The sequence below is a fragment of the Hipposideros armiger genome, unplaced genomic scaffold (genome assembly GCF_001890085.2).
Source record: "Hipposideros armiger isolate ML-2016 unplaced genomic scaffold, ASM189008v1 scaffold_63, whole genome shotgun sequence".
Taxonomy (NCBI): domain Eukaryota; kingdom Metazoa; phylum Chordata; class Mammalia; order Chiroptera; family Hipposideridae; genus Hipposideros; species Hipposideros armiger.
In genome coordinates, this window is record NW_017731413.1 from 1,446,180 (window position 1) to 1,472,168 (window position 25,989).

Below are 25,989 nucleotides of genomic sequence, written 5' to 3' on the forward strand. Positions count from 1 at the left end.
GTGTGTGTGTGTGTGTGTGTGTGTGTGTGTGTGTGTGTGTGTGTACATATCCCATAGGCTCTGTTTTTTTGGAGAACCTGACTAATACAAAGACCAAGGGTTTCAAAACAAGATGTGACTGTTAGCCAGTTTTCCCCTATATGTCAACATTTCAGTCGTTTACAGCCACAAGAATATATATATATATACATGTAATTTTTCTTACTCATGGGTCCATGCATCTGCTGTGGTTCAGCTACCTTAAGCTGGCTTCCCCGATCTTCGCTGAGCTAGGCTAGACTCCAAGCTTTGGATTAGAATTAGGTTTTCCCCACAAGCCTTCAACGTCCTCCTGGGACCAGCAGTTATGCAACTATTCTTGTGATAGAGCATAAGACACAAAAGGATGAGTAGATCATAGCACAGAGGCCCCAACTATAAACCCCCACACTGACACTTCCACTTAGCCCACTGGCCCAGTAAGGACATGGCCAACACCCATGGGATGGAGAAGTTACTGCAGCCACCAGTGGGCTACAATGCAAAGGGCACAGAGGCACGGCGCTAATACGGGAAGAGAGCAAAGATTTGGGGAAGAAGTCAATCGATTTGAGTGACTTTGATCGATACATTTCTAAACAATAACTGTCAGCTGGGGGAAGGAGGAATACAAAGAGGTAAGCAGACATAAACCCTTTCTAAAACAAGGTAGGAAAAGAAAGACGAAGGGATGGGAGAGGAAAGAAAAGTTTTAATTAGAAGTTGGAAATATTAGCAGCCAAAAAAGTCAATATTATTTCAAAATGAACATGGCCTTGATTTAAGGCACTAGGAAAGGAAGAGAACTAAGAGTTATTGAAGGTCTATTATATCCAAAGCACTGTGCTAGGCCATTCGTAACCACTATATCACATAATTCTCACAACCACATTTGGGGTAGATACGATTGTCAGAACTGAGTTGAAAGACATTTTGGAAATCAACTTCATAAGACTGGTTGGCGGAATTAGATATGATGGTAAAACAGAAAGAGGAAAGTAAGCATCTACTTGGGCAGTGGCCGTGATGGCGCCCCGTTACATGAGATGGGAAACACGGAGGGGGGGGGAGCCAGTCGGTGAGTTGAAGGAGATAGATTTGGTTTTGACTTGTGTTTGTGATAGCTATAGGACACCTATAGGAAAGCCTACAAATGATTGGAAATGTGTACCTTAGAGCTCAAGAAAGGAAGCCAGTCCTGGAAAAACACTCCAGAAATAAAGGCAAAAGCATTCCAAGCATGGAAGATGGTATTAGTAACAATATGAATGTGTCTTGCACAGTCCCTGTTGGTGGAACGGCTAGCAATTTAACATACTGTTTAGACACACACGTGTCTAATCCTGTGTATTAGGCTGCATGTAGCAGAGTAGTGCGAGATGAAGTTGAAAAGGTAAGTTTGTACCTGATCACAATTGTCCTGGAATGCTGGAGCAGGACATTTGGGTTTTTATCAAGAAGGAGGCACTATAGGTTTGTTTTGGTGCAAAGGTTGGCTTTTTGGAAGACTGAGGGAACAGCAAGATGTGAGCTGGACCAAAGGTGGGAGGCCATGTGGAAGGCTGTGGCATTGGCTTTTGTAAATGCTAACGAGAACCTAAAGTGGGCAGTGGCAGTAGGAACAGAAATGAAGGAACAGATGGGAGAATTACTTTGAAAGAAATGATTCTGCAGCACAGTAACCATTCTGCATATCATTAAATACGTGTCAAGTTAATTTTGTAACTTCATATGGCTCTAATGGTTTCCTCTCTTCAGGTATTCAGAGCTTTTATAATTTATTAGTCATCTGTTCACATAATATTTAATTAAGAGTTATAATTTCCATGATGGAGCAACTGTAACTGTTTTGCTCTCTGCTGTTTCTACAACAGTCATCAGCATAGGCACAAAATACTTACTGAATGAGTGGATGGATGCGTCGCTGCTCTTGCACACATCAGCGTACCCATTTCTCGCCACCCTTGTTCTCTACCCTGCCCCTGTCTCTCACAATCCCAGCAAATACTTCCCTCCCTCTCACCTCCTTAAGGTTGGTCTGGGAGAACTGACCTCCCAGGAGTAACCAGTTTACTGAGCATCTGCTTTCAGTGAGATACTGATGTGCTTTTTTTTTTCCCCTAATCTTGCCTTCTACCAAATTCAATTGATTCTCTCTTTACTAATTTCTAATGTTATCTCAATCATATCCTATAATTTTCCAGTCATGTGAAATATTGAAAATTCAGTGCCAGTCCATTTAAGCCTCCAGTTTTATTTTCTTCACCCTCCCCCACCCCAACCCTGAAGTTTAGGTGTCCCCAGAGAACTGGCACCTCTTTGTTTTCTGATTCGAAATTCTTCGAAATTCCTCGGTGCTGGGGCAAGGAGGGATTAGGGGGGAGGCAAACATTTTTATACTTAATTAGGTTTTCATCACAGAGCTCTGCTGGGCCTCCCCACCACTGCTCCTTAGCCAACACAGACCATCAAAAACGTTTGTGTGGCAGGTGGCCCCTGATTGCCCCCTCAAAAGAGGGATGTGTCAGTTGAGGTGACCTATGGGAACCCCACTGCACAGTCCTCTAGTATGGGACATCTGACTCTGCCCCAGCTGGATTCATCAGGACTTCCAAAACTTATCCCCAGTATCTACTGCTAGATGTCAATTTCTTGAATGGCGAACAGCAAGACCGCCCTTCCAGGCTGCCAGTTGCAACTCCTGTGGGTCTTCCTGCCTTCTTCCCCTTCCTCCAATTATTTCCTTACGGAACAGTCAGGGAGGTTCTGGGGCTGGAGTGATTGTTCAAGTTAGCAGAGTTGGTTCAACCACCTCCTAATACACCCTGGAGGACATACCTAGCCCGGTAGTTTTGTTACTCTCTATAGAGTATGAAGGTACTTAATACCTTTGAGCCTCTGCTTTGGGTCCTAGTCTTCAATGTCACACACATACATAACATCTGGTTGTTTGGGAATGCCACTAAGCTTCGTTGTGCAAACCCTGAGTTGTCACTTACATTTGTAGCTACTCAGTGTCATAAACACTGACCTAAATGTTATGTGAACAAACATTTAATGAGTAGCTAAAATGGGTTAGTCAATGTAAAAGTGAAATACAAAAGTCTGATGCAGTTCAGACTCTAATGCAAATAATGAATTACACTGTAGCTTTAAAACAGAGGACATTTAAACCTCAAAATGGATAATAGATTGGGGAGTGAAGCAATGAGAAAGAGGAAAGGAGAAAAAGTAAGTTAAAAATGAAGAACTGAAGAGAATCTTAACGATGAGAACAATGCATAGTGACAGGAGGCCTAACCTTTTCTCTGCTCCCAGATCAGAATCATATAGACTTCCATTAATATTTACCCCTTTGAGTCTGAAGGAAGAGGAAAATCTATTTTGTATGTCACCCAGTTGTGCTGCTTCCATCATGAATTTCACTGAAGGATCACATCAGGTGGATGAGGGGACAGCTGTCCTTAATAACTAAAGTATTAGATATATATAATATGGCACACAAGGCAGCACGAGTCTTACAGGTGAGTTACTTCAAAAACCAGGAACTATGGATTCAACGAAAATTTCAAATAAAAGCCAAAGAACTGGAATAATCCCTACAAAATTTTAAACCCAGAAGTTTCTCTTGCTTAAATGGCTTTCACACTCCAATTTAAACTCAGAAACATTATGTTGCTGTCACACTTCTTTGTTCTTCTAAAGTTAAAAAAAAAAAAGATCTGTACACAGCTGACAAAAAATAGGAACCTGTCTGCCAGCAAGCTCTCTCTTCATGCCTCACGTTCTGTAGAGTCGCTGGAGAACACATGGTCTTGCAACGCTAAAAAGCCTCTCTTTACTGGCTTCACACAGCAGTATGTTTCTCCAACGTGTTTGCACGACCTACAATGCATTTCTTGCATAAGCATGAATTCCTTTGGATGTTTCAGTCAAGTCATTGAATATTTTCACATGCTTTGATGGTGTGCATATGAGAATTATCATCCACATTTTGAGACTGCTGTCCCTTGTGCCTTCAGCATTGAATTTAATACTATTTGACTGACATCCTTTTAAATTCCATCCAACAGAATGCCAATAATATCTATCACAGAAGTTTGATATATTTAGTCTTCTCAAATATGGAGTTGATTTAGCAGCTAAGCTGGAAATTTAGGGGGGGTGCGTTTTTGAAAACGAAGTCAGCGTGAAAATTACTGACTTAGAATTGTGCAGAAAGTATCTTGGGTTTTTTTTATTTCCTTATCCAGAAGGATGTGTTGCTCCATAGCAGATAAATTTCCAAATGGCAAGATCATTCTGTTGTTGGAACTCAAAGTAAACAGTGTAAATTAATCCTAATGTGATTTTCTTCATTACAGATGAGACCCATCGGCCACGATGGCTACCATCCCACCTCTGTCGCTGAGTGGCTGGATTCCATCGAACTGGGTGACTACACCAAAGCCTTTCTAATTAATGGCTACACATCGATGGACCTGTTGAAAAAAATCTGGGAGGTTGAACTTATTAATGTAAGTTGGTCCCTTAAAGACACCTTAGCCATTCAACCTTTGGTAAATGAAATTCTTATTGTAGGTGGGTCATTTTTCCTTCCTTTGTAAATGTTTTGACATCCAAGTTTTTACAGTTCTGCCTTCTGTTTTAGATACACATCTGTCTTGGTTGCAGTCAAGCTCCACAGCCACTGTCTTTTCAAGTTTTTTTGGTGTGGGGAACTGAGAGGACTCTAAAAAAACCTTCCAAGCATTTTGGGGTTTTCCGTGAAAGGAAATCTTGTCAGTTTATGATATGGACATGATAACTAATTGGCTCTCATTTTGATTTTTTCTCATCTTCATTGTTAAAGATGAAAGTTATTTTTAGTTGTCTATCTCTATTACATTTCCTTATCTCTATTCCTTAATTGCATATACAAACCCTGTACTTAAAGAGACTGCTTTTGTTCTTATTAAGTAGGCTGCTGTAATATCAAATTTTCATTTTCCATAGCTTATACTAATCTTGTTATCTCTGTTTTATTCGTGCACTTGGCATAGATTTTCTGTAAAAACTGGCCAACATATGTTGCCACGAATTCATGTCCAAAGAAATCAACTAAATGTGCACAAATATTTTTGTTACTGATCCTTTTCTCATTTCATTTTAACTGCTGTTTTATTTCTAATGGCATACAGGAATGGAAGAGATGAAAAGATAATATATAATGATTATGTCTTTGCATTATATTTGGCATTTGTTTTCAAAAATGAGTGAGAAATCATTTAATCTTTTAGACAATTTCTAAAATTTAAGTTCTATATTCTAATAACTAAAAAAGTATTCATAAACTAAAAGATAAAGCAACTAAATTTCTGCTAATTCAAAAGTACTCTGTTCTACTCTTTATGCCACTTTGTCTCCAAAAGTCCAGTCCTAATTAATACATGTCATTTCATTAATTATTTTAAGTGATGGTTATTAGTATTTTTTTCTTTAAAATGTCTATCTTAAAAATAATACCTTCTCTAGAACATCTCATAAAAAATGTCCTTTAGAAATCACTTTATACGGACAAACGCCTGACTCCTCCTTCTAATTTGCCATCATCCACTCTTAGCTTTCTGAGCTTATTCCATAACAAAAGCTGTCACTATTTCAGAAGAAGCTTACTGTCTGACTAAAAGCTCCTGCTTAATTTTGTTCTCAGTCTGGGTGGCAATGGAACTCGCTGAAACTGTATTTCTCTTTGGTCGTGTCAGGCAGATTTCAGTTCTCCACTGAGAATTCAACCCTCTTAGCCCTTTGTTCAAGGGGTACCCGCCATAGATTACACAAGCATGCTTCCAGTCAAGTTGTATTAGCCAATGATATAACTTGACGAATAGCTCTCTGTGACATCTTCTGAATAATACTGCTCCCCACTAAAGAACAACTAGGATAGGTAGCACAGGAGCCACTCAGCTAACTGCAATTAGCAGCAATCCCTCATTGAAAAGAAGGGATTCCAATAGAACTCTATTATAAAATGTTGGAAGCAAGTATCATTAAAGCAAGACTGTGTTTTCTCAAAATCCAAATGCTGGGACTAGCGTTTTGGACCCACACCTTCCAGAGTGCTGTGGGCACCAGCAAGCAGCCTAGAGATCTCTGTTCAGTCGCTGTAGCCGGGTCTCATGACTACAAGGTCCGTGTGCCAGGAGGGTTACTGCCAGGGCTCCAGGGCTGATCCACCAGCACCCACATGGTCAACCAGCCCGGGGTGAGACAGCAGGATAGCCTTTCCCACCCATACGGGCTGTTTAAGGGTTTTCCCTTTAGTCACATTCACTATAACACAATCTGACTTCAGTCTGGAGAGTGGAAGGGCCTGTCACAAGCATTGTATCAGGTTTGGAAACCATAGTCACTCTGTCATAGACTTTGAGACCAAATCCCTCTGACCTGGAGTACAGCATCTGCATCTAACACCAACCTTTTTCCTGGTTTTATTTCATTTTATTGTCCTTAAGATAAACTGGTGAAATATAAAGTTCCTTGTGACATCTTTATGGGCAAGTGCACGCTCTTGATGAAGAGACTTCGCAAGTCATTTTTTTAACTCAGTAGATACAGTTATGGTGGACAAAAGCTGACGTGTACCTTCAGACTTGGAAATCAGAGAACAAAATGTTTGTGTCCATTAGAGCTGCTGTTACAGTAGTTCATTTGATGGTTTAGGGTTGTTGGGTTTTAAAGTGAGAAAAAGGCACAGTATGTGTGTGTCTTCTAGCTTACGAAGCTTTTGATTGATCTCAAACTCAAGACTTTTACTTATCTCAACTAATGAGGGAAGCTATCCAAATATAAGATAGCATCATATATAAGATATGGGCCTGGTAAAGATATATTAGGTGCCCATAATTTGTTGTTTTCTAGGCTAAAGGGAATGTACAGTCACCTTGAGTTAGAGCAAAGCTTATGAGGGAAATTCACATCCTTAATCTTTGTAATGACTGGCTACTTTTAAGGAAACCAAATAGCTTCAATAATTGTTATTCTCTGTGAAGTGAAGAGAAATGTGCACGTGTAGGCTGTCTCTGATGCAGAGGTCTGCTGGTAGAGAGGAAGAGAACGGAGAATGAGGAGGCTGGCTGCTGATCTGTTTACAGAGAACTTCAGCAGCATCAAATAGTATTGATTAAGCCTCCAACTTCGCAGGGATTATGCTTAGTATTAGACAAATAATAATACAGTCTCAGTGAGCACAGTAAGTTTATTCAAAGTATTTTCATGATGAAATGAAAACTATACAAAGCTGCGACTTAAAAAGTACAAATACATTGGAAATCGTAGTCTTTCAGAAGGTCCCCGATGATCTTCTTCTTGGTAGAGAACGTTGTTGCCTTTGAAAAACAAGGTTATTTGCATAACCTAATAAGGGTTTTGGTCACAAAGCTACCCACACGTAGGGGCGAGGGAGAGGAGTAGAAATCTCACATCTTTATATCAGCATTTTCCACAGGCAAATAAAGCATAGAGAAACTTTTAAGACATAAGGTATTGCCAATGTAACAGACCCATATGTGTCTAGACTTAGAGGATGACGTATATGCCAATAACCATTCCCTTTATTCCCTAACCTATGCTTTATATTCAAAATATATTATCAATATCTCTGTTTTGTTTCTGTGTCTGCCTCTATCATTAATAGCATCGGTAACATCATTTTTGCCTTGATGTTTTAGTATTAAAATATGAATATGTTGGTAGAGATTGTCAGGCAAATTGTTCCCTCTCCAGATGCTAGCTAGGTGAAACTAGCTTGAATTATAGTCCTCGACAAAGGCTTGTTAAGAGAATTAAAGACTAGTTAACAGTACATAAGTTCATGGATGTGTTTAAATCAGAAGGTTTGCCAGACTTTACATATAGTGTTACTAAGTTTGTATAACAATTCCTCCTGCTATGGACAGCCACAACAGCCCTGCATGGGGGAAATTTTATACAAAAGGGCTATGTATTTTCTACATGAAATATGTCTGGATAATTATGAAATTATCCATTTTCTAGACAGAAAAAGTGTATTTCAATTATGAAAAACAATATTAATGTATTTAACCACTGTCTACCTACCTACTAAAGGGATTTTGGTAAGACCAAATAAATTTGAACTCTGCCTAATTTACTAATTTGTGAATCTCAATCAAGAACATATCATTAATTTCTTCCCAGTGGATTTACCAAAGAAATCATTCTAGCTCAGGCTTATGAGATCCTACAGTTTTGATAATGCTAAGCATACACATTGAATGAACAAGATAAAATTTAGGCTTCAGTACATGCTTAAATCTCTGCTAATGAGTACAAGAATAGCTTTAAAAATCTAACTGCAGTGATTGGTTGTATTTTAAATACCTTAGGGTAGAAACAAATGAAATAACTCAGGTAGCAATATCCATGTGTCCCATGAAAATCATTTGGACATGTTTTGCAACAATAAATTAATTAGGAGATCATTTGCCTTTTGCCTAATAGCTGCTGAAACTATACTTACATCACTCTTTTGATTAGGACTGTCAAATTTTTTTTCTTTTGCAATGTTGTTGATTTAATTTCTACCTTTCCAGGGGAAATATTGTGATAATCTAATCACTTGGAGATGTACTGAGAAATTTTAAAAGGAAACATTCTAACTTTGTGCTAAATCTGCAATCGTGAGACTTTATTTGCTGTAAATGCTGTAGAAATATGGTCCTATCGGTATCAAATTTAGACTCATTGCTTGCTTTAATGTTTTTATTTCATCAGCATTATAAACTCACAAACCTACGTACCCTACCCTGATTGCTAAAGTGGCAATTAAATTTACTCCCTAAAAGTCTTTCTGCAGTGTGTGTGTGTGTGTGTGTGTGTGTGTGTGTGTGTGTGTGTGTTGGACAAAGGCAAATGATGACTTATACTCCCAACCAAGAAGAATAATCAACAAATCCATAAACTGCAGGGTCCGAAGAAGGGAGAGGACGAATGTTATCATTCCGTCTCCAAAACCAATTATTTTAAATAAAAGGTTATACCTTCTCTGAGGACATTAATAAATGGGAAAAATATTCATGTTTACACACCAGGGACGCTGCATCAGTCAACACCTCAAATGTTAATAACTTTGATCTAAGCCAAAGGCTTTAACTAACTAAATATGAGCATTCAAGTGTACAGCAAACTTCATCAATTATCTTTGGATTTAAGCGTTTCATTTATACCCATGTACAACACAGCTAGCTCTTCACAAACCTTCAGGACAGCGAGACACAATGTCTGAGCTTCCGGTTTCCTCAGGTGTGGGTCAGGTTAAGTTCCTGGGCTCCACCGCCCCCACTCGCTGCATCTAAATTGCCAGCCCCCCCAGTCATTCTCTGGAAGCTTCCCTCACTTGGCCTACGTTTTGGGAAAAAAAGCACCCCTTTTCCTTCCTCATGTGAGATGGACAATCTTTTCCCAAGTAAATCCTCACTTTCCAGTGATTTTTAGCCCTTTATTGAATGGCCTGGAGGTTGGTGATGGACAAGGGCTGGCATTATGCATTCCACCATCGTTCAGCATATGTTGCATATCTGTGCCTATCACGTTGCTCTTAACTTTGGAGCCTTGACCTAAACTGAGACAGAATTATACCACAATGAAATGTACTTAAACACTGTATCCTCATTGGAAGGCATATCGCTTTTCTTTGCATTTGGAGTGAACTTGCACTCTTGCAGCACCTCGGGGTCAATATTAGGAAATGGGCACTATTAACATGCTGGTATTGCAATTAGTGAAGCGCGCGCACACACACACACACACACACACACACACACACACACACACACAATGAAAGTAAACAAGGCATTCAGCCTGAAGAGGCGGTCCTGAGCACTCAGAAACAAGTGAAGAACTGGTACTCTCTGAATATAGCCATTTATGTGCAAAAGGGAAAATCCCGTTCTGATGATCTAGAAATTTCTACCCTAAAAAAAGTGATGTTAGTGGACATCTGTTTTGTCCCACCCAGATTCCATTCACTCTTCTGCTGATTGAAATTAAAGCATTTAGAATTTCCTCCAGAAGCCACCTCCAGCCCGCCCACAATCTGTGCCTGAACACCTGACCTAGATTTAAGCCACGCTCAGCCTTACAGCCATTCCTGCTACTTCCACGGCAACAAAGAATTCCTCACCTGGACCATTCTTCACAATCTGGTGGCCCAGTGAAAAATGAAAACATTAAACCAAACACAAGGCCCTTCAAGGTGCAGGACCACGTGCAACTGCATAGGTCACCCACCCACGAAGCCATCCCTGCTCCTCATCCCTCATGTGTCCCCTTATTCCCACCTGCTGTCACTCTCCCACCTGAAAGTCTTCCTTCAACATTTTTTATAGTGTGAGGCTACTGGTAAGACTTTGTTTATTTAGTTTTCTATTAGTTTCAGGTGTACCAAACAATGTACTAGTTATAAATTTCACCCCTCACAAATTGATAACCCTCCTCCCCCAATCTGTTGCCCCTCTGACATCGTATATATCTATTACAATTCCATTGACTCTATTCCCTATGCTATACTCCCTATCCCGTGATGATAGATAGATAGATGATAGATAGATAGATAGATAGATAGATGATAGATAGATAGATAGATAAAATTATAGTTGACATTATTATTCAGCTTCAGGTGTACACTGCAGTGGTCAGGAATCTACACAATCCATGAAGTGGTCTCCCTAACAAGTCATGTGCCCATCTGACCTCTACAAAATCTTTACAACATTATTCCCTGAACTGTCTTTCATATCCCTGTGGCAATATTGTAGTTACCTATATATGCTGTCTACTCACTTCCCCTTCTCCCTCATCCCACCACCCCCATCCCAACTACCAATCATCAGTTTTTCCTCTGTGTCTCTGAGACTATTTCTGTTTACATTACTCGTTTATTCCGTGCTTTAGATTCCACATGTAAGTGAGATCATATGGTATTTGTCTTTCTCCATCTGACTTATCTCACTTAGCATAATGTTCTCTAGGTCCATCCATATCATTGCAAATGGTAAGATTTCATTCATCTTTATGGCCAAGTAACACTCCATTGTATAAATGTACCAGTTTCTTAATCCAGTCGTCTACCGATGGGCATTTTGGTTGTTTCCAAATCTTGGCTATTGTGAATAGTACCACAATAAACATAGGGGTACATATATTTTTTCGAATGAGTGTCTTGAGTTTCTCTGGATAAATACCTAAGAGTGGAATTGCTGGGTCATAAGATAGTTCCTTTTCCAGTTTTTTGAGATACCTCCATACTGATTTCCATAATAGCTGCACCAATCTGCAATCCTACCAACAGTGCACCAGGGTTCCCTTTTCTCCACAACCTCATCAGCACTTGTTGTTTGTTGATTTATTGATGATAGCCATTCTGACTGGAGTGAGGTGGTATCTCATTGTGGTTTTTATTTGCATTTCTCTGATGATTAGTGAGGTTGAGCATTTTTTCATATGTCTGTTGGCCATCTGTATATCCTCTTTAGGGAAACATCTCTTCATACCCTCTGCCCACTTTTTAATTGGGTTGTTTGTTTTTTGGTGTTGAGTTGCATGAGTGTTTTCTTGCCTGTATTTTTCAAATATATTTTTGCTGGGTATAGAATTCTAGGATAACATTCTTTTATAGATGTTGATCCACCATCCTCGCTTCTGCTTTATGTCTGACAAGGATTCTTCTGTTACCCTTTCTTTTTTTTGTTGGTGTTGTTATTCCTCTGTACATAACAGGTTTTTTCTCCCCTCTGACTGCACTTATGGTGTTCTCTTTATCACTGATTTTGAGCAATTTGATTATGATGTACCTTGATGTTGTTTTCTTTGTGTTTCTTGTGTGTGAAGTTTTTTGAGCTTCATAGATATAAAATTTATAGTTTTCATCAACTTTGGAAAAATTTTGGTCATTATTTCTTTTCTTTTTTTCTTTTGGTTTTCCATGAAATACTTATATTTCTTTTTTTCTTTTCAAATTTCCAAAAATTTTTATAGCATTATAAGCATACATTAAAAACTCCATGTAGGGCCGGCCCAGTGGCAGGTTGGTTAAGAACTGGCTTGGGATGCCAGAGGGCCCCGGTTCGGATCCCACATATGAGGGCCAGTGACACTGCCCTCTACAGCAAAGATGCTGAACAACAGCTCAACCTGGAGCTGGGATGCCATGCGTCGCCGGGGACGGCGTAGGCTGCAGCCCCTGTGGCAGTGGGTTGCCATGGGCTACCGTGTGTAGCCAGCAGCCAGCGTGAGCGGCCAGCAGCCAGTGTTAGCGGCCAGCAGCCAGCGTGAGCGGCCGGCAGCTGCAGTGAGCGGCCGTCCAGAAGCCAGCCACTGATCTGCGTCACCCGGGAAGAGCGCAATGATGGTGCCAACTTGGGCCAGTGAAGCAATGTCCTCCACAACTAGATTGAAGAACAAAAAACGACACCAACTTGTCTGTTCCCCTTCACCCAATTTCCCAGCACTGTTCCCATCCCCCCAATTCCCCAATAAAAATATTAAAAAAACAAAACTCCATGTATACCATAGCTTAATGAATTTTCACAAAAAGAGCACACACATAACTAACACCCAGAACAAGAAATAGAAAATTACCCAAAAGGCCCCCCATGTCCCCTTCCAGTCATTAATTTTCCCATGCCCCCCCAAGGCAACTACCATCCTTATGTCCAATGGCAGAGCTCAGTTTGCTTGTGTTGTGTGGAATGTTCTTGCATGTAGCTTTAATTTACATTACATTGCATATAGTTGTAGGACTCTTCATTCTCTCCCATTGTTGTGCAATATCCTCAACTTGATTTTATAGCTTTATTGACATATAATTCACATACCATACAATTTGTCCATTTATAGTATACAATTCAACCATTTTTAATATATTCAGAGTTATAATCACCCAAATAATTTTACGGTAGTCAAAAGCATATAAAATTTGCCATGCTAACAATGTTTAAGTGTACAGTACAATAGCATTAACAATATGCACATTATTGTTCAACAGAGCGCTAGAATTTTTCATCTTACAAAACTAAAACTCTATATCTATTGAGCAACAACTCCCTTCCCCCTTCCTCAGCCCCTGGCAACCACCATTCTACTTTATGTTTCTAAGAGTTTGGCTACTTTAGATACCTCACATCAGTAAATCATTCAGTATTTGTCTTTTTGTGACTGGCTTATTTCATTTAGCATAATGCCCTCAAAGTCATCCATGTTGTAGCATGAGATAGGATTTCCTTCTTTTTATGGCTGAATAATATTCTATTGTATGGATAGACCACATTTACTTTATCCATTCATCTGTTGATAGACATTTGAGTTGCTTCCACCTCTTGGTTATTAGGGATAATGCTGCAATGAAGATGGTTGTGCAAATATCTCAAGATTCTGTTTTCAGTTCTTTTGGGTATATACCTAGAAGTGGGATTGCTGGATCGTATAGTAATTCTATTTTAAAATTTTTGAGGAACCTCCATATTGTTTTCCATAGTGGCTGCACCATTGTCATTATTTATTAAACTATTTTTTCTGTTCTGCTTCCTCTCTCCTCTCCTTTGGAAGCTCCAATCACATGTATACTGGGCCATTTGAAGTTGGACGACAGCTCACCAATGCTCTATTCATTTTTTTTCAATATTGTTTCTCTCTGTGATTCATTTGTTTAGTTTCTATTGTTATGTCTTAAAGTTCAATAATATTTTCTTCTTGTAATATCTAGACTGTCATTATTACCATCCACTGTATTTTTCATCTCAGAGATTATTGTTTTCATCTCCAGCACTTAGACTTGCGTCCTTTTTATATTTAACATGTCTCTATCTAACATAGTCAACCTTTTCTCTAACTTGTTGAACATATGGAATGTAGTTATAATAACTTTTAATGCCCCTGTCTTCTAAATCTAACATTTGGGTCAGCTTGGGGTCAGTTTTGATTGACTGATTTTTCTCCTCATTGTTCTTGGCAGGCCTGGTAATTTTTATTGCATGCCAGATATTATGAATTTGACCTTGTTGGGTCCTGGATATTTTTGTATTCATATAAATATTCTTGAGCTTTCTTCTGGGACACAGGAAAGCTCCTTGGGTACACTTTGATCCTTTCAAGTCTTGCTTTTAAGACTTGTTAGGCAAAACCAGAGCATCATTTAGTCTAAGGCTAATACTACTGAGGCAAGATACTTCTGAGTATTCTAAGAATACCCTGTGAATTGCCAGGCTTCCCAGTCTGAATACAGCGCAAACTCTTACCAACCTTGTTTGAACTCTTTAAGTACTATGCCCACTAATCTTCCCAGGTGTTTTTGTTTTCTTTTGTTTAATCTGGCCTCTGATTGTTTCCTCCTGGGCCTGCCCTGATCAGTACGCTCTCCCCTCTAGTACTCTGTCCAGACAACTCTAGCCACTTTAGTCTCCCTAGACTAGCACCTCCATCGTCTCAATTCAGAGAGTCTTCCAGATTCCCAAGGCTCCCCCTCCCTGCACACGGCCTGGGATTTTTCTCAAGGTGGTAAACTAGGGCAATTGTAGGACTCACTTCATTTGTTTCTCATCTCTCAGAGATCCATGTCCTTCATTGCCTCATGTCCAGTATCTTAAAAACCAGTGTTTCATGTATTTTGTCTAGATTTTTTATTGTGTTAGGTGGGAGGGTAAATCCAAGCCCTGTTATGCCATCTTGACTGGAAGCCCAAGTCTATGCTACTTATATTCATCCCTGTAGGTTAGGGCCCCACCCCTAAACAATTGAATAAAAATCTTTGGTGGTGGCAAGTGGGTGTGGGGAGTGTTTAAAAAGCTCCCCAGCTGATTTTAATGTGCAGCCTGGGTTAAAAAATGCTGCTATAATCAGGAGGGGTCCATTAACAGGATTTTAATTAGGGAATGACATAATCAGAAGCAATAGCAGGGCCCGGAAGCCAACACACAAAAAGGAAGAGCTGATGTGAGGAAAGACACAGCTGAGTGGGCCAATTCTGCTCTACAGCTGTTTCTGGCCATGAGCGTATTAGGCGTGACAGCAATAAAGCCCGTGCGCCTCCTTAGAACCTGTGGGTAGCCCTGACTTGGACGTCCATATATATTGAGTCAGTTTTTATCATTTTAACCCCACATATCAAGGAGAAGGTAAATTACATTCAGTATTCAAAGGAAGGCAAGGATCAGGGATGCTTTACAATAGCGGCTAAAATTGTTTCAGTTTGACCCTTAAAAGCCTTGGTTATGTGAAAGATTTACTTCCTGTTTATAAAATAAAGAGTAGGACATAGGGTATGTGTATCAGGGCTTCGAATGCACCCCTCTTGTTTCATCTTTATCTTGGAATCAGTTCACCTGATTTTGAATCTTATATCTACCACTCAGTATGTGACCTTTAAAAAGTCACTTACTAAGGGCCAGCTGAGTGGCTCAGATGGTTAAGAGCTCGCTCAAGATTTTGAGCTCTGAGCAACAGCGGTTCAAGTCCTGGCCCGAGCTGCCAACAGGTGGCAGGATGGCACAGCTAAAATTTAAAAAAATAAATAAAAACTATCAAAATAAAAAGTCACTTACTGACTCTGGACCTGTTTCTTATTTGTAAATAAAGGATGCCAATGTCTGCCCTGCTGGTTTTGTAGCTTACCTGTGAGATTCAAAACCACATTATCCTTCCCTTTCTCTTCTCTATTTTTTCTGTATCTCTCCCTCAGATCCCTCTCCTAGAGTTAGACTGGGAGCTGGCCAGCTCCGTTGGAGCAGGCCTTCACAACTCAGCTGCCATTTGCTTCTCCCTGTCAGGACTCACCCATGACAATATAGATAGCCCTGATGACTGTGCAGACTCCACCCTCCAAGAATCCCTGCTCAGTTTCTCTCTCCCCCATTCCCAACTCCTACCCCTTTCTCCTTTCCCGGCCTCAGCCTCCCGTCTTGCCCAGCAGGTATCATCTTTTCCTGCCAGCTCTGTCAGAACCCTCACTGCTTAGTGCTGCTCAGAATCCTTCCACTCCTGGAGTGAGGGAATGTCGGAGGGAATGACTGTCAGCTTTGCGCAGCAACGTTCAGGATAAAGCTGCGGAGAGTCTCACCACCGCTCCTTTTTCTGACTATGCTTAGATACAGAAACGCTAGTGTCTTTTTCCCCCAGCTGCATAGTGTTGACCCTTGACTCCCAGTCACCCAGTTCTTTCTATTTTTGAAGCAGACGACCTTGGGGCGTAGCACGGTAGTAGCTCAGAGGTTAGAGACGTACTCATTCTCAATTTATCATCCATAAACTTAAACCTTTCTAGAATCTGTTCCAAAGTTTCAGCTTGATGATCTATAAAAGTGGAAACTTCTGGCAGCTTTTTGAAGTAGCTCAGTATTTCCTTTTCATTGAAACTGCTCCTTTTAAATATATAGTATCATTAATTATAATAAAGTCAGTTAATTTCTTATTCTGTATTTTGCTCAGATTTCTAATATGGCATGAGGACTTTTGTTTCATTAAGAACTTTCTTTTGTGGAGATATTTAGGAAAGAGCCGGTTGCTAAGGAGATCCGTTTATGTTTCAGTTAAATAGGTAAATACAGTAAATTGGCTCTGTGCTTCTAGGAGCTTTGAGAGGGGAAAAACTCTAATGGATTACGCTATAATGTAAAAAATAAAAAGTCCATAAAATGAAAATACATTTTTCATGCTATTCTGATGGAGAAATGCTTTGGATCTTCCTTGGGTTAAGATCTAACATCGTACTGAAAAGATGAGCCTCTATGTTTGTAGATGAAACGGAAGCCAAAGAGTTATTTTTGTTAGAAAAAAAAATTATTAAGAATTTTGAAGCCTGACATACGAGCTGCCATGGAAGATGGACAATAAATAAAGACTCAGTAAATCATAAAGTTTAACATCATCACCAAAATGAGTATATAAGATTAGTGTTAGAATCAGCCCATTATGAAAATAATTCAAAGCCGGAGATTTTGTAGTTTAGGATTTATATCTGCTTGAAAGATGTTTAAGGTTGATTTAGAGTTTAAGTTTAGCTATTTTACTAAAGAGATGAAGTATGTTAAATTAAATCTGCTGTCTCAAATTATTTTTGAACTCAAGGAAAGAGCTATTACCTGGAACCTCAGAAAGCACATAAATGCCTTACTGTACAGACCTAATGCCTGGCACCCGGCTGCCACCTGGTGGCACCATACCTAAAGTACAGGACAAGTGACTAAATCATGAAACAATTTCTTAAATGCAGAAACTAACTGCAAAATAGAAATTACTCAGTGCCACTTTTATATCAACCCTTTTTTTTAATGTTAAAACGTGAGTCAGGAGAGTTTTATTTTTGTAGACACCAGCCAAACACCAAATTCAAACACCATGTACCTAAAACTGTTTAACCAAATGGGAAAAACCCTCTACTATGCATTCTACCAATTAGATTAATTTGGGATCCGTGCCCTTTTAAATATGTGTATATATATATATATATATATTAGAATTTTTCTTACTTTTGTATAAGTTGTTCTTTTGGGATAATTAGATTTCCTTAAACTTGAATAGGCTCATTACCTTTTTAAAAATTCTATTTCACTTTTGGTTTCTTTGAGTTTCCGTTGCTCAGCCCACTCCAAACTCTCTGGAGTGTATTTTCTTTTCTAATAATGGCCCTTGCGCCATTCTCTACTGCTCGGGCCTGCTTCTGCTTCTTTGAAATGCATTTTTTTTTCTAATAAACTCCTTTTTTTTGCCACTTTACCTCTCTGGTTCGTGTCTCCATTCTTCTGTTCCACAAGACCATGATCCCGGCACACACACAATCACACATCAAAAAAATCCTGTTTTAATACCACACTGGTGTTTGGACCTTTGAGATGAGGCCTGGGGCGCATACCAGTAACTAAGTGACCAACCACAGGCCACAGGGCCTGTGACTGGGCGCTGAGTCAGGATGAGTACCCCAGGCTTCTCACTTGAATACATTTGACTACTAGCTCTATCCCTGGCCCGGGCTGCTACTCCTAACATACATAGAGGAAAGGAAAAATAAAACTTTTAAAGGGAAAATTTTCCCATCTAAGAGGTAAGAAAACATTGGCTATAGGTTAGGAATTTTCACATAAGTCATGTTCATTAAGATTCCACGAGATAAGTCAAAGGACATATATTATAGAAAGTGAAGCTTGTAGAGTCTAAATAACTTCTCCAAGGTTACACAGTCCTTGGGAGGCCCTGGGATTTGACCTTGGGCCTGACCTTCTCTTTCTCCTCCACTCCACACCACCAAAGAACATAAGGAGAATATATCAGCCATCTTCCAGTTTCCTGTGGATTGGTAGAATTCTTTTAGGAAGACATATAATCAGGAAATTTCCATCTCTATGGAAAGTGGAACTAAAAAGAAAGTTCTATTTCATAGTAGCTGTGGGGAAAAAATACAATAAGTGTTTTGCAGTCCTTAACCTCAGGAGAACTTCCAGACTAATGGGGAAGATGGCCTTTTACACCAGCTATAACAAGAGTGGTATTACGGGGAGCTGTGTATGAAACTGGTCTCTGGATCCCAAACTGGAACGCAGGGTCTTTTCTGGAGTAGGGAGTGGAGATGGACAGGAGAAAAGTTGGGCTGGAGGGACCAGTAGGTAAATAGCAAGCATCAATGGTAAAAGCGCAGAAGCTCTAAAAGCACTCCTCCAGGGCTGGACTCCAACTCTATTCCTTATAGTGTTACTGCCTTGGGCAAGTCACTTAACCTCTAAACTTCAATTTCCTTGCCTCTAAATGTTGTATAATAACATTGTCTATCTTCTAGATAATATTGTTATCCAGATTAAATGAAATAATCCAGCAAAGCCTTTTGCACAATGCTTTGCAAATAGAAGGCACTCGGTTTTTGTTTAATGGAAACCAAATGGAGGGGCAGCTTCCAGGTTCCCAAGATTTATGGGAAGCATCAGTTATCCGTGGCCACAGCAGTGCTGTGCGACAGACTGTCTGAAAATGCAGTGGCTGGAAGCAGTAAGCATTTGTTTAGCTTCTGAATTTGTGGGTTGGTACCGAGGCTGGGTTTAGCTGGAAATTTCTTCTGATCTCAGCTGGCTCCCTCACCTCTGGCACTTGGCTCTAGCCTGTTGGGATATGAGTGTCAACTGATCTCGGATGGTCTCAGCTAAGACACCTGGGGCAGCTTGGCTCTGCTCCACATGTCCTGTGGTCTAACATACTCTCCCAGGCAGATCCCGTGGCACAGACAGAGCAAAATGAAAATGTGCAAGCGTTTTTCTAAGCCTGCGTTTGCACCTGACCTGCTAACAATTGCACAAAGAAAGCTACATGAGCAACTCAGAATTCAGTTGAGAGGGAGGATATATTTCACTTCTTGATAGGAAGAGCTGAAAATTTACATGTAAATGGCTTGGATGAGGTCAGGATGAAGAATTGAGGCCATTACTACAATCAGTCCACCACAAAAGAGAAGTTTTGATTAGAGAAAAGAAAAGAAACTTCTAGAATTTGGAAGCTTAGAAACAAAACCATCCAAATCAGAATATGTGAAATCAAAACCATCTCAGAAAATCTAAAATGATTAATGGTGCTAAAGTGTGAGGACCCACAGGAAAAAAAAAAAAGACTTGGATATGGTCTCTACTAGAGGTCTTAAATGTATGGAAAATTGGGGGACAGGGACCCCCAACCAACATTCAACAACCAAAGAATAATAACTTAGATGGTAAACACACTGTATGATAATGGACTTGCTAGAGCTATAAAAAGCTGAAAATTCATTTGTTGAATTAATTGACTATCAAACTAAATTATTTTAGAAAACTAAACACAGAAGCATGTGTCTAATGGAGAATCATTTCCATGCCTTGCTCAAATATTTGCTGCACACCCACTTGCAACAATTGTTTTGTTTTAATTGAATGTGGTTCCTTAGGTAAATTGATGCCTCCAAACAGGCACAGGGAATAATAGCAATAATCACGGTAACAGAGGCTTTAGTACCTCCGTCTCTATCTTCCCCTTCATTGGCTGTCAGTCTTGCTCAAGATTTCGTCCTCTGATCTTCTGTCCCCAGTGCTATACTCTCAGACAGTATCACCTATGGAAAAGCTGCAGCTGGCACTTCCAGGTAGAGGGCTGCCAGGTGCACATGCATGGCTTTACTCCTGAGGTCCAGGCACTCAGGTCACACAGCATCTAAAGTTCATTATTCATGTTCTTGCTCTCCATGAAGCGGAAGCACATTGGAGTCAGGAGACTGTGGCCTCTGGTGCTAGAGTGCTGGGGTGTGCACCCTGGCTCTGGCGTTGTTCTCATGATATCATGGTCGTTAAGCAGTGGCAGCTCCATCAAGGCTTAGAAGTGCACATGCATGCACACATACAGGGAGAGGGAGAGGGAGAGGGAGAGAGAGAGAGAGAGAGAGAGAGAGAGAGAGAGAGAGAGAGAGAGACCTCTTTTACCACCTCCCAAATGCCAAAAATGAAATATCAACTTCCCTTCAGAAAATATACTAAAAAGAAGGGGAAAGGCTCATGTCATACTTACTTCATGTGTTGGTCCGCGGAAGCCAACAGAGGCAGGATGAAATCGAAAGGTTCAAAGTAAGAAGACCCCAGGTCGTACTTTTCCACCCCCACAGTCCCCCCCAAAATAAATAAACAGATCACCTCTCACACACATGTTCTTTGGGACTGGCTGCAGCAGATAAGAGCAAGTTACAATGCCCTTCACAAGCGAGGCCCTTAAAACTATTCACTGACTGAATTGCTGACGGGAGTGGCAAAAGGAGGATACAAGGGAACCACGGGGGGCAAGCTGATCAGAGACAAGTTTCACCTACCGGACAGTTGAGGGCCTAGAAGAGAAAACCATTTGTGTGAACTGCACCCCAACTCAGCGCCACCTCTGGGTGCTGCCATCAGCTGGGGGTGCCTGGCATGTTGGGTAAAGGTGCTTAACTTGAAGGGCAGACCATACTGTATACATATTTGTAGGGCCTCAATGTGTCTGGAATGTGTATGACTGGGAATCTGACACAGGAAGAAGTATATGCTGCATTTATGTTGAATGGAAATACTTATTGAACAACTACTGTATATATGCCAGGCACTGTTCTAGGCTCTAGAAATGCAGTAGGGAACAAAACAAGTGACCAAGCCCCTGCTGTCATGGAGTTTACATTCTAGAGAAGGAATCAGACAATAAGCAGGTCACAGATAAGTCTGTAATGTGACATCAGATAGTGGCACATGGAGAAATGGAAAGCAGGATAAGAGGACAGGAAGTGGCTAGATCTTAAGGAAAGTGGTCAGCAATGACGCCTTTGAGAAGGTGCCATTTGGACAGAAATCTGAATGAGATGCAGGAATAAGCCAGGCAGAGATCAGCATTCCAGGCTGAAGGGATAACCAACGCAAATACGCCAAGGCAGGACCATGCCTGTTTGAGGAGCAGTGAGGAAGCCAATGTGGCCATAATAGCAAGAGCAAGGAGAAAGGCTGGTGGGGAAATGGTGTCTGAGAGATAGCCAAGGGCCGGGTAGGGATCCAAGTGTATTCCAAGAATGGGTGGAAGTCATGCGAGGTCTTCTGAGTAAGAGAGTGTGACATTGTGTGGTTTCTGTTTTGTTTTGTTTTTTATTTTGTTTTTTTAGTTGAGCCATCCTGCCACCTGTTGGCAGCTCAGCGGCTGCTCAGCTCGGGCCAGGACTCGAACCGCTGTTGCTCAGAGCTCAAACTCTTGAGTGAGCTCTTAACCTACTGAGCCACTCGGCCGGCCCTGTGCTTTCTGTTTAAAGGCTCACTTTCCCTGTTGGAAAAACAGAGGGAGGGGGTGACAGGGGTGGGGAGGGTGAAAATCTAGCTAAGAGGCTCTCCCAGTAGTCAAGGCAAAAGATGCCTCATACTAAAGTGAATGTGGTGAAGAAGATGAATCAGAACATACAAGGAAGACAGAGCCGATGACTTAGATGTTGATTGTAAGAGAGATGCGAGGAGGTGAGGGTAAGTCAAAGGGTTTTGGCCTGAGCTATATCTTGAGATTGGGAGAAATCAAGGGTGCTATTGAACATGGTAAGTTTGAACTACCTATCACACATTTCAGGTAGAAATGTCTGGAAGCAATTACACACACACACACACACACACACACACACACACACACCATTTCAGCTCTTCTTTGCATATGAAATAAATATTTATGATCTATGCCTGAAAATAACCAAAGTGTGCCCCAAAAGACATTTCTGCACTCTACATAAAGATAGACTTTTATGCAGAAGCCTTTTCACTTTAGAACCTGCTATCACAGCAAGCACTCAGCCTCGGGCTGGGGGCAGAGAGGCTGCCCTTTCGCCACCACCACACACCAGGCAGCGCATCCTCAGCCATTGACCTGCTATTTGTCAAGGAATTTGACTAAATCTTTAAGGCAGTTCTTTGGAGTAGAAATAGGAGAATGACTGTGGACTCAAAAAAAAAAAAATCAATACAGCCTTCACACACAGTGATTGACAACCTGCCCAGAGCAGGGCTGTGAATTATTTTATAGCTCTTCAGCTGACTCTGCCCAATAGGTCTTTCACGCTGATCTGAGAGCACCTAAAGAGAAAAAAACTTCAGGGCCTGTAGTCCTGACTTCTCAAAAATCAGACATTAAAAAGCAGTGGCCTTCTTAAATTGAATTTTAAATAATTGCCTTGGAAAAATTATCTTCTTTTTATGAAGACAATCTATTTCACAGTCATCTGCCCATGCTTCATATGTATCTAAGTACTTAGATGCTTTTGACTAAAGTCAGCTCACTAGCCAAGGGTACCAAGTTGTCCCAGGAATGTTTTGTGCAGTCTACCGTAGGCGTGAGACACAATCGTGAGTTATAAGTTTTCAAGTGGACAGAGCTTTGGTCTTGCATGAGACATTTCTAACGTAATGGGATAAAATGGGACCTAGTATTTGCATAGCCCTAGTCATCTAAAGAGAAAAACATCTGCTCTGTTCTACTGTATTTCATGGAATGTAAAATGCCATCTATTATAAGATGCACCATATTTCCTGCATTTCTAAGAAAGAAAAAAGATGCTGCAAATTAAACTCTGACACAGCGCCTTATGGTGATTCTGTCCAACATATAAACACATCACACAGCTTTGGCACTCATTTAGAGGGCTTTGTCAATTTCTCCTGACTTTGTTGAGTTCCTTGGCATGTAAAATGTAATTTTTTTCATGTAGCACAGTAGTAAAGCATGATATGACTTCATATATTTATGGATATCTTGTCATAATGCACGTGGTTGCTGCTTTTAGAGAACATGAGTAATTGCAACAAAGATAATTTGCAACAAAGATAATTTGCTTCAAAAATGTCAAATTACCCTCTTTCTTCTCTATTTGTGCCTAAGTACCAAAACTGTTCATATAGAATACCAAAATATAGTATAATCTTTTAAAACACACTTTAAATGCTAACTATACTCGCCACGTGTAGCATCAGCAATCCCTGTGCGCTTCATTGACAACATGAACAGCTATGACCAAAGTGCGCCGACAGGTGATGACAGCCATGTAACAGCCATTGTGAGGCACCATTGATTGTAAGACGTACCAGTTCAGAGACGGCCACTGAAGGTAAAGCGTGTGTCTTGAAATCAGTGAAATACAGTAGATGCAAGGCATTCTGGGAAGAGTGTGAAATGAATAAAAAGGAGTTTAGTTCTTGAGTTCCTATTTGCCTTTTGCTCAGAAACAGCACCCATCCTTTATTGTTTCCATAAATATGAGATGAGATCGTGTTCATGTACCAAGGAAGACCTCAGAGCCTGGCAGGCTTTGGCAGTATAAATGGAGTCACTTCAGGAATCAGACTGTTTCTGTCATGGTGGTTGTCAGGGGTTGACACCATTGACGTACGCTGCTGCAGTCCCTTCTGTACCTCCTGCTTTAAATCCCTGTGCATGTAGTGTAACTATCAGAACCACCCTCAGAGACTGGAGGTGCAGGCCCCAGGTGACTGGACTACTCAGAGCGAGGCAACTGTGCAGCCAGCAGGGTACATCATTACAGCTGGAAGGGTCCGATTGCCGCTGTCAGCGTTGACAGGCTGTCTGCATCAGGGCAGCCCTGAGCAGCTTACCCAGAGGGACCTCGGCCCTTTCAGACCAGAACAGAAAGACCTGCGACGTGACCTTTCTAGGAGCCCAGCCGTTTGCTCATCATCAAACCCGGCTGCCTTTTCTACTTCTCCCTAACATGCCCTTGCTTTTATTCCAGACTGGGTCTTGTCTGATTCTTTGCAAACTCCAGATGTGTTCCAACCTCAGGGCCATTGTGGTTGCTGTTCCCTCCACCCGGATCACTGTGTGCACATGTTTACCTTTCTCCCTCCTCGTTTATCTCAGCGCAAATGTCACCTCTGACGGCCAAGGCCTTCTTCGACCACCTAAACAAAGGTAGTATTTCTCTGTTCTCCACCAGCTTCCACCACATTACCTGGAAGGTGTGTGTGTCTGTTTTTATAGCCCTGAAATCTTTTCATTTACCTGTCTTCTGGTCAGGTTCCCTCCATAGAACACAGGCTCACCTCTCTGTCCCCAACTCCTGGAACACAGAGAAGATACTCAATAAGTATTTGATCAACACAGAATGAGTAAACGCACCTTGATTCCTATCTCATCAGTAGTTTTTTAAATATTTGGCTGAATGTCTTATTCTCTTCCGGGTCTCTCCTACTTCCTGCCTGTTCCATCCACAAGACCTCATATTTACGGGACTTGGTGACCCCTTAGATTACAGGGTTCCGTTCTCTTTTCCTGAAAGCTGACCCAGAGCTGTGGCCTGCAGATCTACCCTCTCTTGTGTGCGGGGCCTTCCCCTCTTCCTGTTTCTGCTGTGTGACTGCATAGCTCCGGTGGCCTGTCTGTTACTGAAGCCCCTGTAAATGTCTAAATGAGCAGCAGCAGCAGTGTCTGGGGTGAGCTCTGACAAAGCAGCTGCCCGTGGACAGGTGCTGCCCCCAACCCCACTGTCATTCCCTTTCACACCTGCCAGTGCCCACAGCCCAAGCATCTTCCCAAATAACTGGAGGCTGGACGAGTTCCCAGGCCCCCGCACGTCCCCAGGGCACACGCAGCTCTACTGCTAAAGCTTTTCCTACTAACAGGAAGCACCACTAGTACTGATTTTTAAAAACATACATTGACTTCACTCTGTAGAAGAGGGATCTAAGAGATGGGGTGTGATCAAGAGATACGGTGACTGTATTCATAAAAGACATGTATTACTTGAAAAGACACATTGCCATTAATCCCCTTCAAAATACTCCCCCGCGCTTCGAACACACTTACCCCATCGTTCTTGCCACCTTCTGAAGCAGTTCTGGAAGTCCTCTTTTGTGAGTGACCTTACTTCATCCCCCATCATGACAATGCTCCGTGTCACATATCACTTCTGGTATACAGCAATTTCTGTCAAATAAAAACATTACAATGTGTCCTCATTCACCTTATTCACTGGATTTGGTACCATGTGACTTCTGGCTCTTCCCGAAAGTCAAAATGATCCATGACTTTGGGGATCATTGAGGCAGCCACGACAGCACAACTAAGGACTCTCAGGAAAGAGGACTTCCAGAACTGCTTCAGAAAGAGGCAAGAGTGATGGGATAAATGTGTTCGAAGCACGGGGGAGTATTTTGAGGGGAATTAATGGCAATGTGTCTTTTGCTATAATACATTTTTAAAATTTAAACATTCACCATATTTTCTGACCACACCTCATATATAAAAGTTCCTGAACTGTTGAGGTTACTGTATTTCCCCATGTACAAGACGCTCCCATGTATAAGACGCACCTTAATTTGAAAAAAAAAATGTATTACATAAAGTCATTGAACTCAAGTTTTATTCATCATAAAATTCTTACAACTCCTCATTACTGTCAAAACTCCCAACCATTAGCTT

At 41.0% G+C, this 25,989-nt stretch overlaps 1 protein-coding gene across 10 annotated transcripts in view; it reads left to right on the plus strand.

Annotated features, from left to right (window-relative positions):
* Positions 1 to 25,989, plus strand: part of ANKS1B (ankyrin repeat and sterile alpha motif domain containing 1B) — a 985,090-nt gene that overhangs the window by 645,796 nt on the left and 313,305 nt on the right. For all 10 annotated transcript variants that reach the window (XM_019641719.1, XM_019641710.1, XM_019641706.1 and 7 more), the window contains one exon: positions 4,383 to 4,535. In XM_019641719.1, coding sequence (XP_019497264.1) covers positions 4,383 to 4,535 — 153 coding nt within the window. The remainder of the gene's footprint in view (positions 1 to 4,382; positions 4,536 to 25,989) is intronic.